The sequence below is a fragment of the Polistes dominula genome, unplaced genomic scaffold (genome assembly GCF_049000335.1).
Source record: "Polistes dominula isolate Pdom_NZ unplaced genomic scaffold, Pdom_raw_medaka contig_78, whole genome shotgun sequence".
NCBI classification, from domain to species: domain Eukaryota; kingdom Metazoa; phylum Arthropoda; class Insecta; order Hymenoptera; family Vespidae; genus Polistes; species Polistes dominula.
The window spans coordinates 2,522,590-2,541,275 of NW_028301042.1; the positions used below are offsets into that span (position 1 = coordinate 2,522,590).

Here is an 18,686-nt window from a genome sequence, read left to right on the forward strand (position 1 = left end):
CTATATGTGTGTTGTTTAGGTGTATATTTATACAGTTTATATATATATATATATATATACATATATATATGTATACCTGGGATGGATATGTGAAGAAGGAAGGATAAATAAGTGGTGTGTGAAATTTAACATTTATCAAGATAATTTGATCCAATTTATAATAGTGAGGGAAAAAAAGAAGATAATATATTAAGTTTATTTATATTCAACATCAACACATACATAACCAACAAACGTGTTATCAAGTTTTACATATCGCATAGTTTATATATATATATATATATATGTATGTATGTATGTATGTGTGTCTACAAACGAATAGGACAGGAGGAACGATGATACTCCTTTGATCTGAGATTATATATTTATTGATAAAAATCAAAATTATATAACAACCAACAAGAGATAATAATAATAATAATAATAATAATAATAATAATAATAATAATAATAATAATAATAATAATAATCATAGTGAAAAATTTGAAGAACCATGAAGAAAGATTATAAATGTCATTCAACAATAACAATACAACAACAACAACAACATTGATAGTGTGGCTTACGAGATATATTTTATAAACAATAATTTAAACATTACAACACTGTTAACTGCTGTTTATTTACAACAATTAACTGACCATTGACTTGAGTAGTCAACAACGAATTGCATAATAATAATAATATAATAATAATAAATACTTATAAAGTACTTTTATTTATTTTTTTATTTTTTCACGATAAATAAGGTTTGTTATTTTCAAATATACAGCAAAAAAAGAAGAAGAAAAATAAAAAAATATCATCATCATCATCATCCAACATGGTCGCGAAGTTTAACAGAGGAACCCAGAAAAAGAATGAAAAACAGATGAAAAAAAGAGAAAGAAAGAAAGAAAAAAAAAGGAAAGAAAAAAAGGGAGATAAAAAATCTTTCTTTTTTATCCAAGAGGAAGCTGCAAGAGACGAAGAAGAAGAAGAAGAGGGTGCTCTTTCGAGAATATAGGAACCGGTGTGCGCAGTGTAATACTGCCGCTGCTGCTGCTTTTTGGAGAGGGGGAAACAGTGACCAATGAGAAAGAGAGAGACAGATAATGAGTGGGGGAAACAGAGACCAATGAGAAAGAGAGAGACATATAAAGAGTGGGGGGGACAGAGATTAATGAAAAAGAGTGAGAGAGAGAGAGAGCTCGCTAACGGAATGAAGTGGGGGTGGTGGTGGGGGGTATATGGAAGAGAAGAAGAAAGAGGGGGGAAGGCTGGTGGTTGCCTGGCGACGAGCCATCTAGTTCGATCCCAGCATCCCGAACAACCACCCTCCTCTCCCCTCAGCCCTCGGCAACCCTTGCAACTGCTCTGCCTCTTGCCTCTTCCCTCCCTCCCCCCATTTATTCCTCTCTCATCCGCCTCCGCCTCCGCCTCCGCCTTTGCCCACTATATTTCTCTCTCTCTCTCTCTCTGTCTCTGTTTCTGTCTCTCTTTTTCTCTCTTTCTCTCTCTGCCTTCTGCCTACAATTCTGATTCGAACTGCTGACTCTCTTGCTGCTCCCAGGATCCCAAGGAGTATCTTGGACTATCTCGTCTCGTTGTTGCTTTCCTTTCGATTATTATAATTATTATTATTATTATTATTATAATTGTTGTTTGTTGTTGTTATTGTTGTTAACGTTACACTACTGTTGCTGCTAACTGCTGTTAACTACTGTTATTACTGTTACTACTGTTGTTGTTGTTAAATCATTATTTTCTTCATCGACAATATCGTTACATTGATTATTTATTTAATTATTATTATTGTTATTGTTATATTTTCTGATCGGGGTGGTTATATTAATTATATTAATATTAGAATCACGTCGGATATAATAACAGTGTTTTAAATAATAATAATAATATTATATATATTATATATATATAATATTATATATATATATATATTATAAATATAATATTATTATTATTATTAGTATTAATATTAATATTAGTATTATATTTTCTAATAGGGGTGGTTTTGAATATTAGAATTACGTCGGATATAAAAACAGTGTTTCAAATAATTTTTTAGCTAGTTCAGCTATTTATTTATTTATTTATTTATTTTTACTTCTATATATCTATCTATATTTATCTATCTTTTCCTTTTCTTATACAAGAATCAAGAAGGTGTGTGTATCTTATTGTTGATGGATATGGATCTTCATGGATGCTGGATAATATTATCTAAAGAAGAAAAATCTTAAGAGAAGAGGACAATCTATATATATATATATTACTACCACTTAATTTATTCAAGGATTATCTCATCATTATCCTTTGGAATTTGAGCATAAGAAACTTTTTCTATCACATAAAACAATTATATAATATCTACATATATACATATGTATATGTATGTGTAACAAAATGTATAATTGTTCAACATTTTGGGAAGATCGTCATTGTTGTTTCATCGAACATCGAGCAAGATTTTACAACAAAATGTGAAAGTTACGTGTGATTTATATTTATTGATAGCTTTTTGAGCTATCAATCATCTTCATCATCATCTTCTTCTTCTTCATCTTCATCATCATCATCTTCTTCTGATTTTTCTATCTTTCATTATTTCCTATTTTATTATTATTTTTTGTTTTTATTAATGTGCAAATAATTTACTCTTCTATATGGAAGAAATGATAAAATTGGTGTTATTGTGAAAAGTGCAACAATTAATAATATGCAATAAATAATTAACGAAGAAGAGAGAGATCACCATTTTCTTTTCTCTACCAATACAACGAGAACAAAACGAAAGAAGAATTGGAAAATAAAAGGAACGAAAGCTTGAAATCGTTTTGAAGAACAAATTCACACAAATTACAAAAAAAAAAAAATAAAATAATATTCCATATATATATCTTCTCTTTCTCTACAAAAAAAAAAAAAAACCATCCAACATGTTCCAGTGCATCATACAACAAAGGAACGGATGGATTCATCCTTACAGTCCAGACACCAAGGATGTTTTCCCAGGTATATTAAAATATATACTATCCAGAGGAACATTTTATATTATTATTATTATTATTATTTGTTTGTTTGTTTGTTTGTTTGTTATTTTAATCTAACGGTTAAAAAAATAATTGGGATGAAAGCAACAATTGTTTTTGATTTCTTTTTGATTTTTAGAAATGGGGTGGGAGTAACGCTGGTGGTAGTAGTGGTGGGGGGGGGAGGAACCAATGATTCATTTTCTTATCTTATTGTGTAAAATTAAAGAGAAAAAAAATACTTAATTAAAAGTAATGACGACTACTGAGACGACAAATTGATTGAAAATTTGAAAATCATCCAAAATTCATTTTGGCTTACACCACCATTCACACATTTATACAGAATGAATTTATTTATATATCAAAAAAAGAAAAACGTATGATGAAGTAGCTTTTCACATACACACACACACACATATACACGTATATAAAAATACAACACACATTTTTATATGTCCATTAATGTCAAATACAAACAAAGTTTATGAATGAATGAAATTATTCTTTTCCCTTTTTTTCATTCATTTTTTTACTTCACTCTGTTTTACCGACCGATATCAAGAAAAAAAATAACCTGTGGTGTAGTTTTAACTTGTTCGTATACGACGCAATGCACACATACATACACACGAGAGAGAGAGAGAGAGAGAGAGAGAATGTGCAATTGAAACGGGACAGGAAGTCTCTTTCAATAATTTCGTCCCGAGGTCTCTTTTTGCGTGGGTGAGATTAATAATGCGAAATGATAGGTGTTAGATTTCTCTCTCTCATGTCGAGGTCATGAAAAGATAGATAGACAGACAGACAGACAGATAGACAGGTTTAGAGAGAATCAAATGATCTACTTGCGTTGGAATTTATACGCATAATTACTACTGTTATACTATTGCAAAACTACTTTTCTCTTTTCTAACCTAAAACTAAGATCTACTAAAGTTACTCTAGCAAATTCATTACGTTTAAATATATATATATATATATTTATATGATGCATGCATGCATGTATGAATATATGAATGTATGAATGTATGAATCTTTATATAATTACTACTGTTATACTATTACAAATCTACTTTTCTCTTTTCTAACCTAAAACTAAGATCTACTAAAATTACTCTAGCAAATTCATTACGTTTAAATATATATATATATATATTTTTTTTGTATGCATGTATGCATGTATGAATGATTGAATCTTTATATATAAAAATTCAGTGTCACAATATGTTCGTCCATTAATAATTTTGAAACTACTTAACCTAACTTAATGAAATTTTTGTTGATTTTGTGTGATTTTGTCCAACTTAGAATATAGGATAGTTTTTATCGAAATTATTTTGTATTTTTGATTGTTAATTTGAAGATTTATTATTTAAAGGTTGTCTAAGTCTTTAGGTACTGTAAATTTTCAATAGATGGCACTTTATTGCAATCTCAATTATTTTAGATTTACATATGACATAACCTAACCTTGCTTTTTATATTTTTTTTCGTGTATTTTTATTCCATTCTATTTGTTATATATAATTTACTAAATAGTTTAGAATTATATATTAAATCAACATTTTATAACAAAACAAAATGTATGTATGAATGTATGTATAATGTGTGTGTGTGTGTGCGCATGTATATATATGTGTGTATGTGCTATTAATAGTTTTCACGAATGTCACGTCTCTCTGACGTAACACAATGTTGAGAACTATAATCAACTCTCTGCCTAATCTAAGTTCATTCTAATCGACCCAATCAGAAAATGAGGATGAATTATGTTAAAGTTTAAAATACGATTTATGACGAATTTTCTTCAATTCTTTTTTTTTTTTTCTACAGGGTGAATCAAATAATTCTCTATTTTTCTCTTGAGAGACCTCGAAGTCTTTTAGAAATTTAATCTAACGTGTCTTAACCCTGAAAATGGTATCCCCTTTTCTTCAACTTATTTTTATACGTATGAAACAATACGTATAACAACAATAAGTGTATACAACAGATGAAAAAAAAAAAATAATACAATAAACATAAAATAATAAAATTGCATTTTTCTTTGTTCTAAAATACAGTATTTTAAATACTGTACGTAAAAAAAAAAAAAAAAAAAATAAAAATTCAAAAATTATTTTACTAATTAAATTAAAAATAATTTACTTTAACACAAGATATATACCACCATTTTCAGTTTACCTATTTTTACCACACTAGTCAAAATGACTAGTGTATACAAAAAAAAAAAATGCTTTTTGAAGCTTCCAGTTTTTATTTACTCTTAAAAAATAACAAAAAATATTTCACAATAACAATTTTTAAATAACAAAACGTTTAATTATTTACAGAAATCAAATGTTACATAAAGTAGAAATTTTGAATTAAAATGGCGTCAACCAGTCAACATGACTGGGTCTGGTGTATATTTAGTGTTAATTTAAAAAAAAAATTACTAAATTAATATTCACAATTAATTATTTTAGTAATTAAAAATTAAAAATTACTTAACTAAGAAAGAAAAGAAGAAAAAAAATCAAAATAAAATAAAATAAAAATTCAAAAATTATTTCACTAATTAAGTTAAAAATAATTATTTACTATAATTTAAAAACAAAAAATTACTAAATTAATATTAACAATTAATTACTTTAATAATTAAAAAGCAAAAAAATTACTGTATTAATAAAAAATTTGTAAAAATAATAAAATAATAATTCAAAAATTATTTTACTAATAAAATTACAAATTGATAACTTTAATAATTAAAAATTATGAAAATATCCGTATATATCTAGTGTTAAAATATACCCAACTAAAAGTGTTGTGTGGTATGTATGTGTTTGTGTGTTAGTAAAATACTCTTTTTCCCTTCGATTCGCGCAGGAAGGAAGTCGATAGAGAAACAACATACGGTGTGTCGTGTGGTGTTGCATATCAATTGAACGAGGTAGATCGTCAAGGTATGCTTTTTAACAATCAACGTAGGATAATTTTTTAACAACCCGGTATATGATATTAATTATGGCGTACGCCATTAGAAAAATCATTTCAAGAGAATTCAATGCGTGTTAAGGAATGGTTTTTTTTTCTTTCATTGTTTTCTTTTTTTTTCTTTTATAAAATGCACCTTCGAAAGAGAATTTATTTATTATTAAATTATATTTAATAATTATACTCATATTATTATTAATATAGTTGCATATTTTTTTTATATATTAACACTATGACGTCCGGTGGCTCCATGTTGGTGCCATGCCAAAATTATCGGATAAGTTCCGGTGGCTTCACGTTGGTGCCATTCGGAAATTATTTAGATTAGATGTGCGGACGGCATAGTATTATTATTATTATTATTATTATTTATTATTTTTTAAATTTACTAAACATTTGTTATATTTAAAAAACAAACAAACAAACAAACAATCATCAATAAGTAACGTGAGAAAAATATACTTTACATTATTCATGTAATTTGTTTAACGAAACGATAACTCATCATATTACATTAGCATAAATGTTATTCAATGATTTTCCATTGACGATAAGTTAGATCAAGCAGTGGTGCTCAACCTAGTTTTCTTAGTTAGGTTTTCATAAAAATCACACCAACCAAAACAAACAAAAATACAATAATATGCATATTTTAATGCCTTGAAATATAAATTGTCTTCACAAAAAAGGGTAGGGGTAGTAGGGGGGAGGGGAGGGGAATGCTACGAAGTGAGGAACAAGCGACAACTCCATTTTTTAGTTAATTAAAAAATAAAAAATAAAATAAATTTATGACTGGTGGGAACGGTGGGGTGGGGTGGGGGGAAGTATCTGATGATGAGCCGCATGCGATTCGTGGGGGGCCCACAAAGTTGATTACAACAGCTGCTGACTGCTACGTCAGATTGTGCAATGAGTTCTCTCATGCACAGTTTGTTGCTTTTTATTTATTAATAACAAAATTAAAAAAAAAAAAAAATAAATAAAGAAAATAACGCCTTATGAACTTATTGAACAATCTGATATATAAAAGAGAGATAGAACAAAAATAGAAATAAGTGCATCAAGTTGAATACTATTACGAGTTATGTCAAGTTAGTTCAATAAGTTAATGCAATTCTATTCTTATTTTAAAAAAAGAACATTGTATGAACTTGTTAGACAATGTAATAGATAAAATAGAGAGAAAAAGAGATAGAACGAAAATAGAAATAAGTTTGTTCAGTATTCTTTTACAAGTAAACACAGCTTCTCTCCCTTTTTGATGTCAGATAGGAAACCCGAGGAACGTTGATGGCATCACTATCGGTCTTTTGCATGCATATACCTAAAGGGAGTGGGTGGGGTGGTGTATACATAGAAGATGTTGATGGTGATGGTGATACCAATGGTTGATGGTGATATAGTTGATGGTGATGGTGATGATGATGGTGGCGCAGTCGAGCTAACATAAACCTCCTAGCTTGTGCTTGCTTGCTTACTTGGTTGGTTGGTTGGTTGGTTGGGTTGGTTACTTACTATAGTTAGGCGTACGACGCGCCAGTAATTGTGGTTAATTTAACGACGGTCAAAGCAACGCACAGAGAGAGAGAGAGTCAGCCAGCAAGCAAGCAACCAGCAAGCCAAACGCAACGCGACACTAAAAACTCACATTTGCTCGTGTGTTGGTCCCCCTGCTCGTGTATTCGTGTACATTCGGTGTGTCCTGCTCATCTCTGTGTTCGTTCGTGTATATTCGGTGTCCTACTCGTGTGTGTTCGTATACATTCGGTGTATCCTGCTCATCTCTGTATTCGTTCGTGTATATTCGGTATCTTGTTCGTGTGTATATTCGTGTACATTCGGTGTGTCCTGCTCGTGTGTATTCGTATACATTCGGTATCCTGTTCGTGTGTTCGTTCGTGTACATTCGGTGTCCTGCTCGTGTCCTACTCGTGTGTGCTCGTGTGTGTTCGTATGTGCTCCTCGTGTGTTTCGCCAATTTGTTCTCCAAACTCTCCCATCTCTTTCTATCTTTTTATCTTACAATCTTTCTATCTTGTCGTTATCGAAAAACATCTTTCTTTCTTACTTTCTTTCTCTCTTTCTTTCTTTTTATCCACCTAGTTCTATTTTATTCTCTAGATTTTCCCTTTCTAGTTTCTTCTTATCAAATCATCATTTTCTTTCTTTCATTTATTTATATTATTTCTTTGATCTTTCTCTTCTTTCTCTCTCTTTTTTTTTTTAAATAATTTTTATAAAAAACAATCTTTAAAATGTGTCACTCCCTTTACGTTATTTGTTATTAGTGATGGTTGTGTTGTGTTTAAGCATATCTCATAATTTCATTTATTTGTATAACATCTGTGTGTATATTATATTACTTTAAACAATCCTTCCTAATCAATACTAATCTAATCATTGTTCTATATATTATCTATATTAACTGGTTGAAAATAAAAAAAAAAACAACAACTTTGTTGGTTGTGTTGTGTTGTGTGTGTTTGCGCGTACGCGTATATATATATATGTAGTTTTTCCTTTCTCTTAACAAGTGTTGTTCTAAAAACCATTCTAATCTAATCATTGTTCTAAACATTGTCCTATATAAAGCATGCAAATCATTTATTTAGCGATATAACGTTATTTCTTGTTTTTTTTTTGTTAATAATTATTATTATTTACTTCTTCATATTTTTATTTCTTTCTTTCGATTATTATTTCAATCAATTGTAATCTTTGAAAATCGATTATTATCGATTTAATAATATCGTTCGGTTCGTTCGTTCGTTCGTTTACTTCAGTGTTGACAACTTATCACAGTTTTCCTTGCACACATTCATATATTATTATATATGTATATAATGTGTCGCACACACACACATATATATATATACACGTATGAGAAATGTGAGTCATCGTCTCTTAACGCGGTATAATTTACATACTCGCAAATAAATAGTGATTTATATTTTAATTAGGTTAATTATAGTATATATATATATATATATAACCTAAACGTTAAATTAATTAAGCAAAAAATAACCAAAAAAAATGTACAAACGAAACAAGAATGTTTGTTAAATTTGTATCTTATATTTTTATGGAACAAATTATTGACATTGTTTGATACTTTACATATATATATGTATACATACATTGTAAATATATACATAACACAAGTATGACTTCCTTTTCCGGTTTGAAGCTACTGTATGATGGTTTATATCTGCAGTCGGTGTGTCGTTTATACTTGTAGTACAGTTTTAATCGTTAAAACGTTTACATAATACCGAGTGTCCCGTAAAAATAAGATCAAACTTAAAACTTTAATAAAGACGATAACTACTACGATAGTTTTACAGTGACGTGTTTCAAAGATCAAAGTTTCTTTTATACAAAAGAACAAGAACAAAAAACAAAAACAGAACAAGAAATAATTGAAAGAAAGCATTTATATAAATATATATATGTGTGTGTGTGTGTGAATATTTACTTTTTTATTTATTTATATATTTATTTCTTTATGTATTCATTACGGTATACATTAGGGATAATATGTTTATTTTACAGTTGTTCGATTAAATAAAATTCCTTTGTTTTTGTTTTTTTTTCCTTAAAAAGTTAATAAAAATTATTATTATTATTTTTTGTGTTACTTTTTGCATCGACGATACGTGATAAAGGAGTGGAGTGGGGTGTGGTGTGGTGGGGAGGGGAAGTGCATTGATATTTTTGACAAACAAACAAACATTTTATACACACACACACACGCATATATACGCGCGATATAGAAAAAAATGTTCCTTCAAATTTGGTGAATGTTATCCTAGAAAATATTATAAATAACTTAATTTGCAAAAAAAAAATATATATATATAATACAAAAGAAAAATTAATTAGAAAATTTAAATTTAGTGGGGGAATGGTGGGTGGTGTTGTTGTGCCTGTCAATGATTGGTTGATTTGATTTAATGGTCGATTAAACGAAAAACTTAAGAAAAAAAATGTTCAAACTAAGTGGACGACAGGAATGGGAGGTCTGGACAAAAGGTAAATCATTTATTATTACACCGTTTTTCATCTTACATTTATCATTCATTAGAAAATTAATCTTTCTTATCTAATGTAAATATAATTTTTATTCAAAAACATACATTAAAAAGAAAAATTTGTTTACCTATGCAAAAGTATAACCACCATTAACAACCCCTATAATAACTCGCATCCTCCTTTAAAAAAAAAAAAGGGAAGAACATTAAACAATATTATTGTTTGTTTAAACAAACGATTAATCTTATCATTAAGATCATATCATAAAAAAACCCACAATTAAAATCTTTATTGAAAGACCTGTACGAATGGGTGGGGAATTTTACAAGAAAAGTAACTAGAAATCAATTATTAACTAAAAGGGCGGTTTATAAAAAAAAGAAAAAAATGAAAGAAAAGAGGAACGATATTATATCTGGGTTATTAATAATTAAAAATTGAAACATCCCTTGAAGGGACGTTGAAGACGGTGGTGGTGAAGAAGAAGAAGAAGGAAAATCATTGAAGTGAGAACAAAAAAGAAAATGGAAGATCGGGTTAATCGAGTGAATGTGTGGGACAGAGGGATGAAGGGGGTGGTTAGTGGTATAAGGGAAGAAAGGGGAGAATGAAGTTGAAAACACAATTGTGGGGTGGGGTGGGGGGTATTTGTAACAGCAACGACATTACGCATCACCATGAACGAGAACAACCACCAAGCAAGCACACACCACCCCTTGTGTTATTTTCTTCTTTTTTTTTCTTTTTTCTTTCTTCTCGTTCACTCTAATTATTCTTTTCTCTTTGCTAGGATGGAAGATTTAACATACAACGTTCGTTGACACGAGAAAATCGTTCAAAGTTACCCTACAACGCCCCCCTCCCCCTTCCCCGCCCCGCCCCCTGGTCGGGGTCTCTCGGCCTCCTTTCGGATCAACGTGCATCATCGGATGCCGTGCTCCGTGAAACTGGAAACTTTCCCCCACCCCACCTCCACCCTCCATCACCTCTTCCTCCTTCTTCTCTTCTTTCTCTCTTTCTCTTTCTTTTTTATGTATATGGCAAATAGAGAGAAAGAGAGAGAGAGACTTCCTCAGCCATGAATAATCATTTCCTATTATAAGACTTCGAGGATTCATTGATGATAATAATATTGCACTCTTATTATTTTGTTGTTGTTGTTGTTGTTGTGGTTGATTATGATGGTGGTGGTATTATTGTTGTTATAACCCTTTGCACTCAAAGTTTTGTTTTGCAAGGGGTTAATTTATACTCGATTATAACGAGACACGTGTAAATCTGTGTATTATTAATTATATTGTTTTTTTTTTGAGGTTATGTTTAATTAACCTTATTCGAGACCACGACTTTATTCGAACACGATTATTCCCCAGGAACAATTCCTTTTTTATTATTATTATTATTATTATTATTATTATAGTGTTAATTTTACAATGCTATAACATTTGTTTTATACAAAAAAAAAAAAACGTTTTATCTCGATGACTACTTTAGTCAAAATAACTGATAATAGTTCAGTATTATTGCACAAACGGTGTGCAAATGGTTCTCGCGAATGGGTTAATTAAATAATTTATATAACATTATGATTGTTAATTGTATGAATGAATTATAGTATTAACACTAGATATACCGCCATTTTTAGTTTACCTTTTTCTACCACACTAGTCAAAATGACTGGTGTATAAAAAAAAAAATGCTATTTGAGGCTTCCAGTCTTTATTTACTCTTAAAAAATAACAAAAAATGTTTAACAATAATAATTTTAATCGATATTTTTAAATAACAAAACGTTTAATTATTTACAGAATGCAAATGTTACATGTGTGAAGTAGAAATTTTGAATTACAATGGCGTCAAAACCAGTCAAAAAAACTGGTCTGGTATATCTAGTGTTAAAAAGATTTCTATTATTTTTTATCTTTTTTCTTTTTTCTTGTATTATTGGACTACAAGATAAAAGTCTCTGTGTGAATGTATGTATATATGTGTGTATGTATGTATGTATGTCTATGAAGTATATGGAAATCTTTAAAACATAATCTATAGTTGGTTGTCAAGGTTGCGTCAGTCAGGGTTTCGTTTCACCCTTAAAAAGTAATTGAAGAAGATAAGTAAAGAAAAAAAAAAAAGGAAAAGAAAAAACTAAAGGGGGTGGTATTTTTTTTCTTCTTCTTTCTTCTTCTTCTTTCTTCTTCTTCTTCTTCCTCATCGATCGGATTATATTTCCGGGCGTGATTCATTCTAAGGGGCACACCAACAGACTATGGCGAGATCTTTGACCTTTGTCCCTCCCTCACGCGGCCAAAAACACGACGGTATATAATACTTTATACTTATATATACATGTATATATATGTATATGTATATATATACGTATAAAGTACCGGATAGGTGACGGGGAGATACACGAAATAAGGGTAAATGAATTGTACCATATATGTATGTGTGAGTGTGTATGTATATGTGTATATAATGCCGGTGATATGGTACCCCTATCGGGTTGGTTAGTCATCCATTTATTTTGCTGATTCGAATGATCATCATATATTTAATTTTATATTATTAATACAATTAATATAATATAATATAATATAACAAATAAATCATTTATTTATTTATATGATTATTTTGTTATCTTTTTTTTTTAATTATTATAAAAATGGATCTATAACGAAAATTTTTGTTGTTGTTTTAACAAAAATTGTAAGAACATAAAAGTATCGAGAGTTTTAGGTGGTTTATTTGTTAAATAATATATCAAATATATTAAAAATAATATATTAAAATAATATATCAAATATATCGTTATAAATATATATATATATATATATCTAAGATTGGAATATAAAAGGATGACAAAACTAAGGGTGGATGTTAGAATGAATCCTCGGGGTGAAAAGAGAGAGTGTTTGTAGCCATCTTGGAATAAACGTTTGTTCCTGCTACTACTCGGTTTCATGGCCATTATTATACTCTATCTTTTCTCTCTTTCCTGTTCATTCGTTCGTTCGTTCATTCATTCATTCATTCATCCATCCTCGTCAGTCTTCATCCCTTTTTCTCTTTTTCACATCAACAAAAAGCAACATCATTGTACCAGGCGACGTTTCACCGATAAAACTTGAACAATGTTTTCTCTCTCTCTCTCTCTTTCTCTTTCTTTCTTTGAATTTTCTAAACTATCTAGATTTTGAAAGAAGAACTCTTAATAATACCTTCCAGTTTTTTCTCTCTGAATAATTTCCCCCCTTCCATTACTTTTCCACCCACGAATAATACATTGAAATGTATTTTCAATAGAAAAATGTCTAGAGATATTTTCTTGTAACAATTTTACTAGATAATAGAGAAAGAATATTTATAAAAAAGATTGTAATAACAATATGATTATTCTTTAATTGAAATATGAACGTCACATTGAACGTCCATGCCCCATGTCGTACCACACACATTTTGTGGTAAACTTCAAGAATTAACTTATCAGTTCATTAAAACACTGTTACATTTAATTTTGATTTTTCTTCTTACAGATATACGATTGCAATTAAACGAACAATTGAGATGTCTCGACGTAAGGATGGAGGCACAAGTTGCCCTTGTTGCCGAATTGCAAGATTTCTTTCGCAGAAGGGCAGAATTAGAATTAGATTACAGCAAATCACTTGACAAAATGGCTAGGAGTATACAATTGAGGCATAAGGAGCAAAAACAAAAGTAAGGAATAAGCGAATTACAATATATTTGTTTGATATAAAAGGAAGAAAGTGATACAATTTTGATGTTCTCGTTTACTTATAATATATTTCTTATATCGATTTAACAGTACTTAGAGTCGTCTTTGTACTAATTCTTTTTATGTGGTTTTTATTATTAATATTTTGTGTTCTTTTTTTCAGACGTGAACAGTGGCCCCTTTTCTCCAGCTACGCTTGCTGGCAACAGCTTGTAAATGAGACCAAATCTTTAAGTAGAGATCATGCTGCCCTTTCCGAAGTATATAGCACACATCTTGTCGGTAGGCTCAATCAAGTTATGGAAGATGTTCAAAGGATATACAAAAGAGTAAGCATATTTATGTTTATTCATTTATTTAATCAATTATTGAATATTTTCTCTCTAATCGTATATAAATATTGAAGTGTCGTGAGATTGGTTATGAAACACACGAAGAAATACTACGAGTTCTTCACGAATTGCATACAACGATGAAAACTTATCAAGCTTACCAAGCCGAGTCAAGACAAGCGGAAACAAAGTTACGCGTAGCCGAACAACAGCGTAGTAAGTTGGAAGTTGCCAATGCCCCACCGGAAAAATTAGCTAGGAGCAAAAAGTATAAGCTCATCGAGAAAGAGGTGAACAAGGTAACTACAACAAGTTCTCATCCAGACTTTCATTCCCTCCTTCTCCTCTACTTGGTCTATATTTTCAATGAGTTTTGAAGAACGATTCGAGTGTACTCCAAAAACCTCTCTCCTAACCCTTTAGAAGTCTCTCGTTATCGATGAAAATATTCTATCAATTAATCATTCTTCATCGTCATTCGTTGTCAACCTTTAATCTTTTCATGATGAAAGATATTCGTCGAAGAATATATATTTTTTAGCTTTCAATTAAAAATCTCTTTCTTTTACTATTAACCCGTTTGCACTTGAGGCCTTTTTGTTGCTTGCGCATAACCAACAACAAATTAGGGAAACATTTTACATGTACTTTAAAGTCATTTATAAACAAACAAACGTATACAAATAATCAAATTACACCAATTTATTTATTTTTATATCAAAAAACAAGACAATTTGAAAAATATTATACTCTGTAATTAATTTTTCTACGATATTTCGTAAAACAATACCCAAAAGATGAATCCTAGGTGTTTATCAGGACACGTATCACAATAATATGTTACTTTCGGCCTACCTCCAGGTGTATTACGATCAGAATAAACCTTACAGTCCCTTTAAGTATTATCTTTAAGTATATCTTAAAAGAAATACCTTATCACACATCGATGGAGTAACAAAAGACTTCAAATCAGTCGTGGCGCCGTATCAGAGCGCCGCTCGAGTTGTCATTTAAATCTGCCGGGTAATCTGCTAATTCGACGAAGCTCGAGTGCAAAGGGTTAATTATAAATCATATAATAAAAAAAGATAAAAAAGAAGAAAAAAACGATTCCAAATGTTCTTTCTCTTTACTGAATTATAAATCATGAATTTGTTATGGCAGACATATTGAATTGTGAAAAGAAGAATTGAAAATGTAAAAGCTGGAAGAAGAACAGCCACGTTTTTCATTTGATCTCTCTCTCTCTTTTTTTCTATCATCTTTCATTCTCTTTCTGTTGATCTGTGTTAGCAGATGTTCGAAGATTTAAAACGAACGACTTGTGTCTACCCGTCTCTCTTCTTGTAGCAAACGCATGCTGCAAGCTGCCAGTTAGAAAAATAAATGAGAGAGAGAGAGAGAAAGAGGAGGATTCCTCCCCTCTTTCTTCTTTCTTAATGTGACCATGACGATAAGACAGATGGTTTCTAACGGTTTGGAAAGAGCGCAGGAATAGTGAAAGGAAGAAAAAGAGAAAAGAAAAACAAGGATTTACCAGAGCCATGTGTGTTGGGGGGGTTCTCTTCCCACCTTCTCTTTTCCCCACCTTTTCTATTCATCTATGTTTATACCATATGTAATTCTATCGTAGTAGAAACGATATATATATATATATATATAGTCTAATCAAAAAAAAAAAAGAATGTAAATAATATTTCAGAGGCCATAAAAATTGTTATCACATTTCATGGATATATTTATTACAAGCACGTTTATTTGGATTCTAGTTAGTATTTATAAATCATTGATTAAAAACGTTTCAGAGAAAGATCAAGTATCAAGAAGCCAAATTGAAAGCTTTGAAGGCAAGAAACGAATATATATTATGCTTGGAAGCTTCAAATACAACGATTACCAAATATTTCGTTGATGATCTGTCGGATCTCATAGATGTGAGTGTTTTTACATAATGATGAATGATTTGTGTATATATGTATGTATGTATGTATGTATGTGTGTTATGTTAGTAATAGTATATTGATGATGAATGATTGAAATTCTTAATAATGAAGTTGCGAAATCTTTTGTCCACACAGTGTATGGACTTTGGCTTCCACAATTGCATCGCTCGTGCATTGTTAATGCATTGCAGTGCGGAAGAGGGTAGGCAACGTTCGTTACAAACCGGTGCAGAACAATTGGCTGCATGCGTGGGCGCATTGGATTCGAGAGCAGACAAGCAAAGGTTCTTGGAATCTCACAATACTGCTTTTATGATTCCTAAAAAGTTTGAATTTCAAGGCCAACGTGGAGACGAGGTATATAAAACTCTATCTATTCCCCTTTCCCTTCATTTTATTTCCTTTTTTTTTATACAAACCTTTTATAAAAGATATAATTCCAGTTGTGAATTCACATTTTTCTCTTTTTTTTTTTCTTTTTATAATTACATTTAACAACGCTCGTCGCATGCGCAGACTCCAGAACCAGAATTACAAAAGGTGCTACACTTGGAAATGGAACAGCGATTAACTCAATTGCAACAAAGGGTTACCTCTCTTAGAACAGAGTCTGAGGAAGTATGGAAGACTTTAGAAACGGCTGAGGCGAGTCTCCTTGAAATGTTAACCGCCAAAGATTACGACTGTTCAAGATATTTCGGTGAAAATGCAGTACCTACGTCTAGACCACCGGAAACTTTACAAATTAAATTGAGAGCAGATAGACAAGAGACTGAAGAATTTTATCTTACCGTAAGTTTGTTCATATATCTGTTGCTATAATAATAATAATTATTATTATTATTTGTTTGTTTGTTTTTCTTTTCTTTTTTTTTCTTTTATAGACATAAAATAGACAAAGTCTGTCTCTCTCTCTCTCTCTTTCTCTATGGAAATCATTTATGATTTGTGTATGTGTATATACTTACAGAAATTCAGAGAGTACCTTCTCGGAACATCGAGAATAGCCAGATTGGATTCAAAACAGGAATATATACGTCACAGTCTATTGGACGGTTCTACGGCCAGTCCTAATCCATCCATATCTACTACCAAACAAAAACAAGCACGTAGAAAACGTATTGGACGTTTACAGATGAACGGCCAACCTAAATTATTCGGTGGTTCATTGGAGGAATATTTGGAAAGCACGAATCAAGAAATACCATTGATCATGAAGAGTTGTATAAGGGTTATCAACCTTTACGGTTTACATCATCAAGGAATATTTCGTGTATCCGGTTCTCAGGTGGAAATAAATAACTTCAGGGAATGGTTTGAAAGAGGGGAAGATCCTTTGGCCGATGTAACAGATGCTTCAGATATTAATAGCGTTGCTGGTGTATTGAAACTTTATTTAAGAGAATTAAGAGAACCCTTGTTTCCTATAATATATTTCGAACATCTCATGGAATTGGCACAATTGGAATCCAAACAAGAATTTGTTAACAAGATGAAGGAATTAATAGCCAGTTTACCAAGACCTGTGGTTATAGTAATGCGTTATCTTTTTGCATTTCTCAATCAGTAAGTATAAACAACATTCTCCAATTCAAATAATTTATCCTACATTTCTATATTCTATTTTGTGTAAATCTTATATTTTGCGTGTTAAATCAGTCTTTCAGAATTCTCGGATGAAAATATGATGGATCCTTATAACTTAGCTATCTGTTTTGGTCCAACATTGGTACCGGTCCCCGAGGACAAGGATCAAGTTCAATATCAAAATCAGGTTAACGAACTGATCAAAAATATTATTACATTCTGCGAGGAAATATTTCCAGAAGACATTGGTGGTACCCAATACGAAAAATATATCAGCAGAGAACCGGACGACGTGTTAGTAGTATGCCGTTATACAAATCCATAAATATATATTATATCATAATATTAATTTGATAATACAAATTTTTTAGAGATGTTGGTGATTCACCGACGGATCAAGTTCAAGAAGATATGGATTCCGAAGTATATCCATCGGAAGATGGTCAGTATATGAATGAATGAATTAATTTAACACGTTCACGCCGACGTGTACCACCGGTGGGGCTCACATATGATTGTAAAAAGTTGCCTATATAATTGAAAATGAAAATAATGAAAAATACATATTTTTTAATAACAATTGTAATATATTTAATATCATATTTTAAACATAACTTTAATTTAATATTAATTAATCGGTCTGCGTCCACAATAGAGTGAAAAGTTTGAAGCATAGCCATCTAGTGATGAGAAACATGAATTACAACGCCGGCGTGAACATGTTAAATATATCAAACAAATTTGTATGAAAAAAAAAAAAAACAAAAACTGTTTCTCTAAACACAGAATCAGAAAATTTGGAAGCTACTGCACAATTTGACTTCAATGCAAGATCTGAGAGAGAACTCAGCTTTAAAAAGGGCGATACTTTAACATTATTTACACAAGTCAGCAATGACTGGTGGCGAGGTTCATTAGCCGGCAGGGAAGGATTAATACCGGACAAATATATCATGTTGAAAATAAAGTAAGAAGTTTCTCTATCATATATTTCAATCTCCATATAATATGTTAAATAAATCAATAAATAAATATAATAATAATA

General features: G+C 30.6%; 1 protein-coding gene across 6 annotated transcripts in view; it reads left to right on the forward strand.

Moving 5' to 3' along the window:
• Window positions 1–18,686, forward strand: part of LOC107071724 (rho GTPase-activating protein 4) — a 40,511-nt gene that overhangs the window by 13,387 nt on the left and 8,438 nt on the right. For 2 of the 6 annotated variants that reach the window (XM_015330959.2, XM_015330958.2), the window contains exons 3-12: window positions 13,577–13,760; window positions 13,943–14,108; window positions 14,186–14,410; window positions 15,917–16,045; window positions 16,190–16,411; window positions 16,571–16,846; window positions 17,025–17,620; window positions 17,714–17,935; window positions 18,013–18,083; window positions 18,428–18,608. In XM_015330959.2, coding sequence (XP_015186445.1) covers window positions 13,577–13,760; window positions 13,943–14,108; window positions 14,186–14,410; window positions 15,917–16,045; window positions 16,190–16,411; window positions 16,571–16,846; window positions 17,025–17,620; window positions 17,714–17,935; window positions 18,013–18,083; window positions 18,428–18,608 — 2,272 coding nt within the window. Of the gene's footprint in view, window positions 1–14; window positions 115–1,128; window positions 1,723–2,153; window positions 3,013–7,475; window positions 7,668–9,908; window positions 10,044–13,576; window positions 13,761–13,942; window positions 14,109–14,185; window positions 14,411–15,916; window positions 16,046–16,189; window positions 16,412–16,570; window positions 16,847–17,024; window positions 17,621–17,713; window positions 17,936–18,012; window positions 18,084–18,427; window positions 18,609–18,686 lie in introns of those variants that run through there. The other 4 variants (XM_089174962.1, XM_089174960.1, XM_089174961.1 and 1 more) reach the window with 4 other exon arrangements.